We start from the raw sequence: 14087 nt of genomic DNA, 5'->3' as shown, positions 1-14087 counted from the left end.
GCTGAGACCACAGAGTAAGAATGCAGATGGACAATTACACGTTTTTAAAGTTGCTCTCTGTGCCAGCTCCAAACCCTGAGACTTGTGGGAGTAAACTCCCTGCTCTTTTTCCCCCTTCCCCTTGAAATACATTAACTCAGCCCTCTCATTCTCTCCACTCCTGCTCAATGCTTGCCAGGACGAAACAGAAGCAGCAGCTATTGCTCACACAGCTACTTTAACTATGTTCAAAGCAAAGCAACAAAATAGGTGGTAGTCCCCCAAATTCCTTGGCTTATACCCTCTTTATTTCCCAACTTTCTCACATTTGATCAGTCTCAGTTGTCATGCAAGGAGCAGAAAGGACATATCACAGCTGCTGAGAAGGAAATCAGAGGCTGAACGAGGACTTTGGAAAGGTCAGGCTGTTCTCAGGTATCTAATCTGCTTCTCCTGCAGCCATTTCCCCTGCTCACTCCTGAAAAGGATTGGGATCAACGGGCTGAAGCTTGGGAAGAAACAGCGAGCAGCCTAGGACATAGGTGTCTATTCAACACGGACACAGATGAGCTAAGATTAAAAAAAGAAAACCAATATTTCTGTAATGAGAGGCATCATCAAGAAATCCCCAAGAAGCAGCACTGTTCAGCTGCTGGGAACTGAATTATCAGCTCTGCTGCACACAGCTCAGCACTTCTCCCTGCCGGGAGGGAATAAATCAGCCCCTAACCAGCTCTGCACGGCTCTCCCGAGCAGCTCACCAAGGTGAAGAGCCCAGCAGCACAGCTGACACCAGACTGGGCTCAGACGTCACTACTCCACTCAGTCAGGCCTAAGTTAAGGGATACATGGAACTTGGCGACTTTGTGAGACACCAAAAAAAGAAACTTTGGCCACGGCCCTGCCTGCACAATTCCCATTGTCATGAGAATTCTTGTGCAAAGGAGATCTGCACTACTACCTGAGAAAGGGCTTTTACTAGTGCAGGCAAACCTCCTGACGAGAACCTGCCCTCAGCCACCTCACTTCACCTTTGCTTCTGCTCAAACAGTCATGAATTTCAGCACCAAAACCCACTCATCCAGCTTCAGGTCCAGCTTAAGGTCCTTAATTTCCAACTTAAGAACAGTCTCCTCTGAATAGTATTTTTTTCTTGAATCCTTCAGGTAGGCTGAAAACATGTGAAGAAGCAACATAGAATAAGTAATGAGGTTTTTGGTTTAGGTTTTTTGTTTGTTTGTTTTTTTCCAGAAACATCCTAAATGATAATCATTTAAAACCAGTAACGGATGAAAATCAGGTTCTCTTTCACCCCACACTTCAACTGTGGCAGATGAAATATCAGCTTCAACCAGTATAAACCCCAGTAATTACTACAATGATTTAAGTTTATAACCATTTGGTTATTGATCAGATACTTTATGTACCTCTTTAAAGCTTTGTATTTTGCTTTTAAGATGCAGCAGCAGCACTGTGAACTACCATTTTCCCTAACCCAGAATACGAGTTGTCTCTCAACTCTGCTCAGCACTCATAGCCAGCACAAAATGTTTTTTTGCAGCACGGTGGATGCACAAATAAGAACCAGTCATATTGTGGCAGACCAGAGGCTACTCTAAGTCCCAAATCCAGTCTCCTACAAGAGTCAACAGACCTTATCCAGAGGTGGAGTTGACATCTCATGTATAACAGCCCAGACAAATTTTTCTGATATGAGTTTGCTCAGTTCCTTCTACAAAACTGTATGAACTTTAAAGTATTCATTATATTCACCAGCACGACACTGTTCATTGTCCTGTATGTTTGACACCGGCCCTTCCCAATTTGATTTTGTACAAGCAACGCCTGGGTGAAGCTTGAATCCCTGGTGTCCCGAGCCATGAGGTCCAGGAGTCCCAGTGAATCAGTGGGTGTCATCAACTCCGGCATGCTTCAGTTTTCATATTCCCAAATGGGGAATAGCAACACTTCTTTAAAAAGCATTTTGAGATATATATGGATGGAAAGTTCTACAGGAAACCTAACGATTTTCCCTCTTTACATCCATAAAGCCTTCAAGGACTTCAAGCACATCAGAGAGATTTCTGCACCTTTGTATATGCCTCTGGACTAAATACCTTACTAAAAGCCACCTAAAAAGCAATATAAAAGCAAACAATATCTGTGGAATTGGGTCATCATCTATCCTTTGAAGTGAGAAAAAAGACCACCATAAGTCAGACAGTTTTCATGGCTGTGAAATTAAGCTGAGAGCTCTCCCAGTGGGCATTCCAGCACTGAGACAAAGCAACAGTAAGCTTTAATCAGGCAAACATCGAGGAATACTTTCATAAGCAGCATGAATTAATCAGGAAACAGGCACTTAAGAAGTAGATAAAGATTACGAGCTCAACCTCAAATGAGCTTCGGTCAAACTCAGCAAAATCTCACCTGTCTGCTCAGCCTTCAAATATAAAAGTAGCTGAAGAGTCCACTGGACAAACATTAACCCGTTGTGCAAGGTCCCAGGTAAGCTCCCAGCTCCCTGGCTCTAAATGCTTCAGGTTCAGGGCTCTGTGATCTGGCAGTTTCTCACACATCACTAAGAATGATGCCTTCAGTGCTTATGAGCTGCTCAGCAGGAAGAAGACATGCAACGTGCAAGAAAGTACCAGCTGGATCTTTGGGCTCACTTATCCCAGCATCTAGACAACAGAAGGGAGCTCACACTGCAGACACGGAGAGGGGATCTGGAAACCTCTTCCTGAAACATTTCTATGTGTATCCAGGCCCAGCGTGCTGCCAGCAGCCACACAGCTTGCACGACAATTCTGGCCCCAGATGTGGTGAGAAGCCAAGAATTCCTCACATCGCAGGAACACCTGCCAGACACGTGAGAGCGCTGAAAGAAACAGGTTCAGAGTGTGCAAGCACAGGGAAGAAGCTCAAGAAAATAACTCAAGGGTTATAGCAAAATCTAGTCTGCAAGTTCTCCAGATGTCAGGAGCAATCACCTCCGAGAAGTTTGCTCTTTGGTACCTACCAGCGGTGAGGACAGGGCAGAAAGGGAATCACAGTGCTGAAGGTCTGAGACCATCACCCAGCCTGCCGGGAGTCTCTGGATCCCAAAAACTGGCACTCCTGGAGACGACAGTCTTGTGGAAAGGTAAAGGGAGCTGTGACAGGAACCCCCTGCCAGGTTTCAGGAAGAGAACAGGGCTCTCCGCAGTGACAGACAGACAGAGGAGCTCGGCTACGGCCTCGCTTTGGCGTGGCTGCTTTGTTCACGCACAGGGGGAAGTGGCCGAGGGTCACTGAAGTAGCACAAGCCACAGTTCTGCCAGCACAACACAACACTATCGGCACAGCAACTCTGCGGCACCAGAAAGCATTCCCACAGAAGAATAACGTGAGCGTGTGAAGTTTTGGATTTAAATCACACGAACAAAGCACACATGCACAGAAATATAAAGCTTCTAGTTTTGAGTCCTTTAGTTGGAATTTGCAATGTATGAACAACATGGGGTGCCAAATGCAGGCCTCCCATTCATGAATTAGCCTCTAAGCCAGACACCAGCACACCTCTCAGCTTCCTTGTGTTTCCCATAAGCCAAATGAAGGTACACAGTAATGTTTCAACCTAAAACCTACTCCCACTAGCATTCAATGACCAGAGTTTAGAGTTAGGTTAATGGCTGGACTCGATCTCAAGGCTCTCTTCCAACTAAAATGATTCTACGATTTTGCTCTTCCCTCACACGTTGTTATGCTGCCATTGACACCACAGGGCTGGATCAGCTCGATGTGTGTGAGCTGCATTCTGCTGCGGTCCTGGATGGACACAAAGTTGATTTTCATGGAAGAAACACAAAAGAACCATTTTGATGTAGTGAGCACAGCAGCAGTTTGAAGAAAGACAAGGGCCAAAGTAGTTTGGACTGTCAAAGAGAAAACAAGCCCCATCATACAGCAATCACATTTTACAACATTTGGCACCAGGGATGCGACTCCCTATTAATGCAACCACATGTCCTGCATCGTGAGGCAAGTGCATAAACCTGAGGCTTCCAAGGGGCTTCAATCTCCTCTGCCAGTGAGAAATTACTTGAACTTCCATTTAGACAGTGAACTGCCTTTGCAAATTGCTCCCACTGCCCTCAATTACAGCCATTTGGGTGACAGTCACCTGCTGCGCCAAATCTATTTAACACCAGGGTGGAATGAAAAGAAGACAGCAGTGTTACCACTGGAAAACACAGAAATCAGCTAAAGGTTGTTTCTAGTTCCAGGATTCAACAGCGTTGATTCTACAAGGTAATGTTAAATCATGCATTTAATAATTTGATTTAATTCTTTATTTGGTAACTGGTAATTTGTAACACTCTGAAACTAAAGTTCAGCATTAACAACTGATACAAGCACAGATTAATCAAAATAGACATTAAGTGCAACAATAACCTACAGGGGAGTTGACAGCTTCAAGAGGAAGGTCTTTTGCTACTCTAGTACAGCCCTGTAGCTGGAGATTTCCTTCAGAAGGCTTCTGCTACTCCAATCATGCAAGAGAGATTATAGAGTCTTCTTACAGGAGAAAATAAATTGTTCTGCAACATGAGATCAGGGCTAAATGATCTTCTGTTAAGAGCTTCAGTGAGCAGACTGCTGAAATTTGTGCCTTGAATCTATCAGTGCTTAAATACTGATCTAAATTCTTCTCAAGCTTTCAAAAGAGCAACGCTCAAAAGTAGCCTCAAACCATTTAGAAAGGAAAGCAGCAGAGACAGCTCTCTCATTTCATTTCTTTTCAGTCCAGAAACACGAACACAACTACCGTGTGTTGGCCTTTATAAGCAACAATTTGCCAGCTGCTTCCTCAGGCAAGGAAATCAGCATTTGGTATTCGAAGCATTTGCAGACATTAGGATTGTGCAAAGACAATCTCCTGCTCTTCTAAAGCAAAAGCAGCCCCTTGGCCCTCACCTTCTGCTGTTCCAGGAAAGTACCAGCAGCTGTAAGCAGCAATAACTCCTTAGATCCTACCCACAGCCAACAGTGTAATGCATTTAGAGATGTAAGATGTAGCAAACAACACAAATGCTTCAGCTTTGAATATCACAAAAAACCAATCTAGGGGGAAAAAAAACCACTGAAGGATTTTTCTGTTATCAAAGAGCTAAAGAAAATAGCATGTTGTAACTCTGGCACCAGCAGAAGACAGCCCCCCAGACCTCGCTGCAAACTTTCTGTTACTGTATCAACAGGTTACAGTCAGCATCTGCTGTGAGTAAAACATAGGCTGGCCTTGGTGGTTCCCAAGATTAGGGTCTCATTGTTGCCCAGGCTCCAGCTTTTGCCTATTTGATCACAATTTAGTAGAAACTTGTATTGATTCCTTTTCAGGTCTCCAAAGGAAACAGTACTGAGCAGTACAAAGGACACTAGAAAAGCAACTGGTGCAGATAAATATGCCTTTATCTAACTTAACTATAGCTATCAAAAACTACAGATAAGCAGCATCTTAGGAGCCGTGGACAAGTTCTGTTCACGTAAGGCAAGCCACCATTTGAAGGACAGAAAGTTTCTCTAACCTCTCCAACTAATATTACTAAATAAAAGCAAGAGCAGCACTGGTAAAGCTAATCTGTAACTGCCACCCAAAATCTAGAATGCCAGAATCAGACCAACAGCTGAGTAATGCTATGCTAAAATCATGATTATCTGGGCCTTCTTTTCATAGAGATGGGTAAACAAGAAGCTCCAAGGCAGATGTTTTCAGTAGCTCCCTAATTTAAAGGGTCCTGTACATCACAAAAAAATGCACAAAAAAAAAAAAAAAATCTCTTCCATAAGTGGAAGACTCATGTTCTCAAGTAAGCCTACAATGCAAGAGTCCCTGTAAATCAACCTCTTCTTTCAAGTGAAACACTTGTGTGTTGGTGTTCAGACACGATACTCAGCTACAACACACAGACATGTCCAGACTCCAAATAAGATTGCGTGCTGATTTCGTGCAACCCCAAAGCACCTGGAAGGCACTTCTGCCATCTGCCATCCAAGGATACATCAGAACCCAAGAGGCTTTTGTGTGACATCCCTGCGATCCTACAGCTTCAGCTATTCTCACCTGGTAGGACATCGCGTTTGAAACAGATTAAAATAAATAAATACATAAATAAAATCGGGGACAAACAAGCTGTCAGCTAAGGAGGGGACAACAAAAGACAACATTTCTGTCTGTAATTCTGCTACAGGTTTTGATCTGCCCAAGGGAAAGGTTTAGCTTTTCTTTCGTAGAAAGGGTATGACGGATTCTCTCTCTCAGAAAAGCTGCAGTGGTCCAGTTCTTTGCCATTTCACCAGTGAATGAAGGGTATTCCTACAACCTGGACTGTGCAGGGAAATAAGGAAGTCACTACTATGACTCGTGGCTCTCAGGTTTTTCAAATAGCTCTGGCAGCAGCGCTGACATGAAAAGCAAGAGCAGCGGAAGCCCCTGCTCTGCTTCCTTCTCCAGATTTCAGCAGCGTGGGTGTTATTGCTGGGAGCTGCTGCCCTCTGCTGTCACAAGAAGTAGAGGCGAAGTTCTCACCCGAAAAAAACAGGTTTACAGCTACATATTAAAAAAATACACCATGGTAATAACCACCAGGTCACAATGTATTCAGATTTCAAGTGGGCTCACCGAGGCCTCTCAGTTCTGGTCTTACATATCTATAGAACACCTGCTTCTTTTTGAAGCACATCCCCAGAGGCACCTTGCAAGACAAACGTGGCCTAAAGGATTATTTTACCTAGTCCATCACCTTTCATCCTGCTGTTTCAAAGGTAAAAACACTCAGCTATTAGTCCATTCAGCAAAACCCCTCTTACTGTCTGCAGATCTTTGTAGTGGACACCAGGGAAAGGGCCAGCAAATATCCTGCCCCAAACACAAGACTTGGACTAGACTGAAGGAATAAAATGCATTACTGTCATCCCCGGGGGCCATGTGTGGGGTTCTCTCCTCTCAGCCTTCACAGTGGCAGTGCCACCACGAAGCTCTGCCAACCACTTTAAACACTGTCCAGATGGGGAAGCCTAAGTGAATTTGCAGGCTTATTTTGAAGTTGAGCAAAGACCAAGATCTGCATATAAGGATACTCTGCAGCCCTCGGGCAGAAAAATCTTGGTCTCGTTTTCCTTGAGGTCTATGTGTGCTCATGATTAAAAGAAAAAAAAGGCACATAAAGGAAACAGGAGAAGATACACCCTGCTTCACAGCACAGCTCCAGCCTGCTGGCAAAGAGCAGCACCCAGCTGGCACCGAGCCTGCAGACGCGTCACATCTGCCAACTTACCTGACCTCCTCACCAGCAAAATCAAACACTTTGGTGATTGTCACTTTTCCTGAATCTTTCGGCTTCTCAGACTCTTTCGGTTTCTCCTGAAGCTTGTTCCCACTCTTTTCGTCAGCCTAAAAACATACAAAGGAGAAAGCAAAACAATGCATCTGTGGATTCAGTCTTTTTACAAATATCCATTCCAACATGCAGCATCTTCCAGATGCCGTCACCGCAGGAGAATGAAGGAGAAAGCACAGAGACGTCAGCACAGGTCTCTTCTGCTTCCCCACTTACACACACAGAGTCTTCCCCTTTTCTGGGCTCCAGGAAAGGCACAAGCCTCAGGGCAGAGCTGCACCCACAAGCACAACTCAGATCCAAGCTTGTTGAACTGCTCCTGTGCCACAAGGAGGACCCAGGACCAGGCAGAGAAGCCAACAGGGCTCCGTGGGACACTGAGAGATGCTGAGAAGCAGCTCCAAGAGCTGTACTGCCAGACCACACACCTCCTCAGCTGGAAGAAAACCTGGAGCTTACAGTTTGCCCTGGGGTGGGGCTCCAGGCTAACAGAACAGATGGGACAGGGGTAAACTCAACCTCTTCCCAGCTCTGACAGACACTGGGCACCAGCCAGAACCAACGGTGTGGGCCATAAGGCTTGAGGCCCTTCCCACACCCCCGGCCCCTGTTACCTTCTTGGCCTGCGTCACTTGCGTGGCAGCTGCCGCTTTGGGTTTCTGTCCCACATCACTAAGGAAACTGGCCCAAAGAGCATCCTCTTTTTTCTTTTCTTCTTCTTCTCTCTTTCTTTCCATCTGCTCTACATTATCCACTTCCTCTTCCTCTTCGTTCTGCTGAGCCTTTTCTTCCTCTTTCTCATCTGGCTCTAGCAGCAAACCCCCTTTCTTCCTTTTCCTGGGAGCAGATGACAAAAAAAAAAGAAGAACGTACTGAGGTGCTGAAGCACTATTCCAGAGCTGAACTGTGAGCATGGGTGAAGAAACACAGCATTTTGTATTCTCACTAACACATTCTACCTGAGAGGTTTCCCCTAATCTTGGGGGCAAAACTACTTAATTAAAAGATGATGCTGTTGAGGAAACACGGTGACACTGAAACAGACAGGCCCTGACACGGGCTGTCACCTGTGTGCATGTATCTGTACATACAGAATGGACTCAGGGATGCTGCAGGAACCACGAGGGAGGGAGAACTTGGGCAGGACAGGAACCGGCTTGAAATAAACTGTGCGTATGAGGCACCGGAAAGTGTTTTGTACTTAAAAAGGCTCATTAAAAGGAAAACAACCGGCTCCCGGGGAGCGCTGCTGGCACGGGGATCTCTGACGCTAAACCAGAACAATGAAAAGTGTTTCTCGGGTGAACGAGCGCGGGCGGAGGCGGCTCCGGGTCGGGCTCTCCCACCCGGGCAGCGCGGGCGGCTCCGGTAACGGCCGGTACCTGCTGGCGGGGCGGCGGGGGCTCCTCCTGGCGCGGGGCCGCGGGCTGTCTTCCGGGTCCTCCCGCACCAGCTCGCTCACGTCGTCCTCGCTGTACTCGGCACCTACAAGCACAGCCGGTCAGCACCGGGACCGGCACCGGAACCGTGCCCCCCTCCCCCCGGCCCGCCACCGCTCACCCGAAGGCACGTAGTCCTCGTCCTCGGCCGAGGAGTACTCCTCCGAGCCCGACATGCTGCCGGACCCGCTACCGGACATGGTGCCGGACCCGCCGCTGCTGCTGCTGCTGCTGCTGCTGCCGCCGCCGCCGCTGCCTCACGCCCGCCCGCCGCGGCCTAGAGTGTCGCCGCCGCGGCCTAGAGCGTCGCCGCCGCGGCCGGGGCACCCCCTAGCGGGCTGAAAGACAGCTGAGCCTCTGTAGGCGGCACCAAGCACTGGGAGCAGTAAAGAGAGTGCGGCCAGCAGACTAGAGCGCCCCCCAAGCACCTCCCCGCGCGCCGACGGGAGCTTCCGTTGCCAGGGTGCTCCCGGCATTCTTTGCGGCAGACCGCCGTTCCCATGGCAGCGTGGGGGGTGGGGACGGGGCGCGGAGGGCCGGAAACTCCCTGGCGGGCGGCAATTGGCGGGGAGAACTGCCTGTCATCGTGCGACGTTTCCCACTGGCTGGAGCGGGCGGAAGGGGGCGGGCGGAAGAGCAGCCAGCGGATGGCGGCGGCGGGGCCGCTGAGGGGATGGAGGGCGGCGAGCCGGGCGGCGGCGGGGGCCTCCTGCAGCAGATCCTCAGCCTCCGCCTGGTGCCCCGCGTGGGCAACGGCACCACCACCTACTCCAGCCCGCTCTCCACCTTCCCAGGTACTTTCCCCGCCGCGGGGCCTGCTTGGAGCTGGGTCCTCCCGCCCCCGCCGCGCTGAGGCCCCGAGCCCGCCTCACGGCCCTTCTCTCCACAGAGATGTGGTACGGCGTCTTCCTCTGGGCCCTCGTCTCCTCCCTCTCCTTCCACGTCCCGGCCGCGTTGCTGGCGCTCTTCACGCTCAGGCACCACAAGTACGGCCGGTTCATGTCCGTGAGCCTCCTCCTCATGGGCATCGTGGGACCCATCACCGCCGGCATCCTCACAAGTACGGTAGATGCTCGAAAATACCGACTGGGTGGCTCTGTAAGGATCAGAGGTTGCTTTCGGGAGGGCATGGAACCGCAGCATTCGCCAGGGTAGATAGGAGACAAATGTTTTGGCTATATTACCCCCGTTAAGAGTTTGACCATCCCACCCATCGAGCCCTTTGATGGGGGTACCAAACGTGCCCATCAGGTGCAGAGTCAGCTGGGCTTTCAGGTTTCTGAGCACTTGGAGAAAAAACACTTATAGTTTTGGTGTTTGTGTCCAGAACTGGGTAATTCTTGCAGCCTGTGGGCTCTGCTGTAGAGGATTTTGTGATAAGAGTAAGTCCAAAACCACCCCAACCTCCACACCTTCTGGAGGCCTCAACAATTTTACCACCAATTTACCCATTGCCACCAGCGTGTTTGTTACTGGCTGAGGTTTGTCATGGTAAACGCTGTCTGACATTTCTGCCAGCGGGTGCACAGGAGTTCAGGGCTCTGCCACACAGGCCCCCCCGGTTCTCTGCCCCAGATCCTCTGAGACTTCCCCCTTCCTCCCTGTGGTACAACAGTGTCTGTCTTGCGGTACCCGTCACACATTCACGTTTCAGCTCTTTCCCCTCTCCGCAGGTGCTGCCATTGCTGGAGTTTACAGAGCTGCAGCGAAAAAAATGATTCCCTTTGAAGCCCTAATTTTAGGAGTGGGTCAGACGTTCTGCGTGGTGGTGGTTTCATTTCTACGCATTTTAGCCACTCTCTAGCTCTTCCTCAGATGCTGGAGATCACAAATCAAAGGAAAAGCAAAGGTTCTGTCGCCTGCACCGGCTCTGAAGCAAATCATGATGGACCGCGACTTGACATGTGCTTCTCCACTGGTTGAAGGATACGTGACAGCCTGCTCCTGCCTCCGGTGTGGCTTGAAATTAAGCTAAAAATTGCGATTTTTTTTGTTACTTTTTGGTAACATTAAGTGCCAAGTGAAGCTTTATTTCTCTGGAGGATGGGAAAAGGGCTTCCAGAGGAAGAGGCCCACGTATCTTTTACCAGTGATGAATTGTAGCAACAGGACGTGGTGAAGATGCAACACCGTCTGTTCTGGGGTAGCGGCAGCACTAGAGCGATGTGATGTCTTCAGAGCTCACTTAATGCTTTGACCTCTTACTGCTTTGTTTGCAGTGAACCTGAAGCTCTTTTAATGTGAATATTTTAAATTAGAAACTTAATTTGTTTTCCTCCTGGCCCCAACGTCCTAACACCAGGTCTTGGTCATAGTGAGTTTGGGAGCAGCAAAAGGAAAAATCATTTAGATGGATGAAAGTGCAAATTAATGGCCAAGAGCTGTGACTATGAATGCTGCAGCAGGGGAAATAACCCATGTAAAAAGGATTGCTATTTTTGTGAATTTTATTAGGGTGAAGCTCTCGAGGCACTGTGCACCTTCTGCCCGAGAGGCGCAGCACAGCAGAACGGCTGCTGCCCGCACTGGGAACCCCCGGCGGGTGCGTAAGCATGTGCAGCTGCTTCTCAGGCTCTGAAGGAGATTCGTATATTTAAATTCTCTGTTCTCCTTTTACTTGCTGATCATGTTTATGTGGGTGTGGCAGATTGGGGTGTCTTCACTGACGCACGAACGTCGCTGGCTGCTTTGGAGGCTGCGCTGGTGAGACCTGCACAGCTGGCACTGGGTTGTCATGACCTGAAGTGGGGAGCACATCCTGGTTTTGGCATCCGACCTGCAGTGTGTGGGTGTGGGGTCCCAGGAGGAGATGCTGAGTCCTCTGGGAGTCCCAAGAGGAGCCTGGTGCTTCCCGTGTCCATCAGGGATGAGCCATGTAAACACAGCCCCCAACCAACCCTTGCCGGCAGCAGGGTCGCCTCTAATGAATTCTTTTAGTTTGTTTTCGGTGACTTTTAGGTAGCTCTCAGCTCTGGCCCGAAGCCGTGCCATGTGGCCGGGGCTCTCAGGTAGCTGGCTGGGCACGTTCTGGGGATTTGTTTTTTCGGGGCCCCTGGGGAAGCTGCGGTTGAATCCCAAGGATGTGGTGTGACCAGCCTGTGGCTTTACGTGGTCCATGCTGACATTCGCGTGGGCTGTCACGGGAAGGCACCATCTTTGTCCACCATCCCAGAACACTCATCCTGAGAGTGTTTTTGCTGAACTCTGGTTTCCAAACCAGCTCACCTTTTGTACCTGCAACATTTCGTAAGGCCACTTGTCTGCCATGAACCCCATGTGCTCTGTGCTGAAACAACCCTCAACGGGGCCCTATGTTTATAATGAAAAAGAACTTCTCTCCATGTACTAACTTTTCTGGAGTGGTGTCTTGACGGCTGATGGCGAGAGATGTTTTCCAGGAGCACTTACTGAGGTTACTCTAAATTCAGGGAATAAAGCTGTGCATTTTAGGAAAGACTTTAATGTGAATCCTTCTCCTTAGGTGTGTGAGGTCAGAGTGAACATATACTAAACCCTGGATCTTTGGAGTGCCCCATGTGCTGTGCTGCTTGTAGAGAGCTGGTCTTAAAGGAGGTTTCATGTTGGACATTAGGAAAAGGTTCTTCACCCAGAGGTGCTGGAGCACTGGAACAGGCTCCCAGGGAGGTGTCACAGCCCCAAGCCTGACAGTGTTCAAGAAACAAATGAACAACACCTGCAGACACATGGTGTGAATTTTGGGGTTGTCCTGTGCAGGGACAGGAGTTGGACTGGATGATCCTTGTGGGTCCCTCCCAGCTCAGGACATTCTGTGATTCTTACTGTGGCATCCCCCGGGGGAAGGCTGCGCCCCTCCTCCCTCTTCACTTCTGCCCCCAGTGAAAAAGCAGGAACAATGACCTCTCTAGATGGCTTTCCCCTTCCCACTTTCTATTTCAAATGGCTGCAGACAGGGTGTGTTCCCGGAGTGCCTGGTTTCATTCATGTTAATTATCCTGGATGGATTGGGACTTAGACTGGGCAGGTCTGGCCTTACCTTTCAGGTGAAGCTAGAAATCAGTGTCCTGGGCACCCACCGAGCTCCCCCTGCCCTGGTGCCTGATGTCCCTCAGTAGCTGATTGCAACGGGGAAGGCGCTTTATCAGTGTGTCATGTGGTGCAGGATGAGGACAGTTCTGCAGTTAACGGGACAGGCAGGACACAAATCCAAGCTGTTAAGAGCTCAGAACAAATGAAAAAAAAAATGCTCAGTAAAACCACTCAGTGCTGAGCAGACTGAAAACCTGTTTTCTACCCATTGTCATCTCCTAAAAGTCTGGGTTTTTTCGGGGTGGGGGGGGGGAATCTGCTTTGCTTCAAGAGCTGGCAGCTTGGCCATTGCTTTGAAGTTGAGTGCTTGGAGCCAGTGGTACCTCTATGTGCCCAGGAGCCCTGAACTTTTCAGGGAATTCGTGCATAAGTGGTGAAGAATCAGCTGCTGACTTGTCTGGACAGGTATTAGTGCCGGAGGTGAGTTCTTTGTGCCACCTCGGTACTCGCAGAGCATCCTCCGCTCCCCCGGCTGCCTTCCTGCCCTCCCTGTCTGGTAAAACCAGCTCCAGACAGGGAGGAGGAGCAGTCTGGAGTCGATGCACGAGCTCCGTGACTGCTGCCAGATTCCTCCCCTCTCACCACAGCGTTTTAGTCTTCCCGTTGTGTTCTTTTATCCTAAATGAGGCGAGCAGAGGAATCCCTTCAGTTTGCAGCGCGTGTTGGTAGACTTTACTCCGTCAAACTTGTCAGAAGCTGCCAAGAGTTTGTAAAAATGTCAATGCTGAGGGTGTCCTGGGCCGGGCGGTGCTGTGAGCCCCTGGCCAGGAGTGTGGGTCAAGGGAACACTGTGCAGAGAAGCCACCTGCCCCGAAGAGATGTCGCTGCCCGAGCCGAGACTCCTGGCCCTGCTTTCTGTGTGCGAACGTCCTCTGTGCAGGGCTGGCTGAGGAACCTCCTGACTCCCTGTCCCACTAACGCCTGCAGCTGTTGTGAACAAATCTTTGTAAGATAGAGAACTCTGTAAATTTTATTTTTCTACTGACACTTCTAATCCTGGTGGTGATTATCAGTAAATTCTGTAACAACCGAGGTGAAAGGAGTTGTGTGTTTCTGCTGCAGGATGACAAGGGGACCTGGCTTGTGCTTTTGGAAGTGAGCCTTGCTTCTGCCTCACACGGGGCAGGTGTCTCCCTCCCTGGGCAATCTGTGTTGGGAAACGTTGTGGTTCTGGGGGTTTATTGTGTCTCTCTCCATCAGGGCTGGACATGTGGCAGCAGCC

General features: G+C 49.4%; 3 protein-coding genes across 3 annotated transcripts in view; 2 read left to right on the top strand and 1 right to left on the bottom strand.

The window, feature by feature from the left end:
• CFDP1 (craniofacial development protein 1) overlaps window positions 1-9141 on the bottom strand; it is a 64334-nt gene extending 55193 nt beyond the window's left edge. Inside the window, exons 1-4 of the mRNA XM_082062731.1 lie at window positions 8919-9141; window positions 8741-8843; window positions 7973-8195; window positions 7296-7411 (exon numbers count right to left, since the gene is read on the bottom strand). Of these exons, the coding sequence (XP_081918857.1) occupies window positions 7296-7411; window positions 7973-8195; window positions 8741-8843; window positions 8919-8997 (521 nt within the window). The 5' untranslated portion in view covers window positions 8998-9141. The remainder of the gene's footprint in view (window positions 1-7295; window positions 7412-7972; window positions 8196-8740; window positions 8844-8918) is intronic.
• COG4 (component of oligomeric golgi complex 4) overlaps window positions 1-14087 on the top strand; it is a 371279-nt gene that overhangs the window by 344243 nt on the left and 12949 nt on the right. The window lies entirely within an intron of this gene.
• Window positions 9433-13897, top strand: TMEM170A (transmembrane protein 170A). The gene is made up of 3 exons (XM_082062319.1): window positions 9433-9591; window positions 9687-9857; window positions 10471-13897. Exons 1-3 carry the CDS (start codon window positions 9471-9473, stop codon window positions 10599-10601), a joined length of 423 nt encoding a protein of 140 aa, XP_081918445.1. The 5' UTR covers window positions 9433-9470; the 3' UTR covers window positions 10602-13897.

The sequence above is a fragment of the Streptopelia decaocto genome, assembly GCF_964273445.1.
Source record: "Streptopelia decaocto genome assembly, chromosome: 11".
Taxonomy (NCBI): Eukaryota; Metazoa; Chordata; class Aves; order Columbiformes; family Columbidae; genus Streptopelia; species Streptopelia decaocto.
Note: the sequence above shows the minus strand (reverse complement) of the source record. Positions and strands in the feature narration are given on the sequence as shown.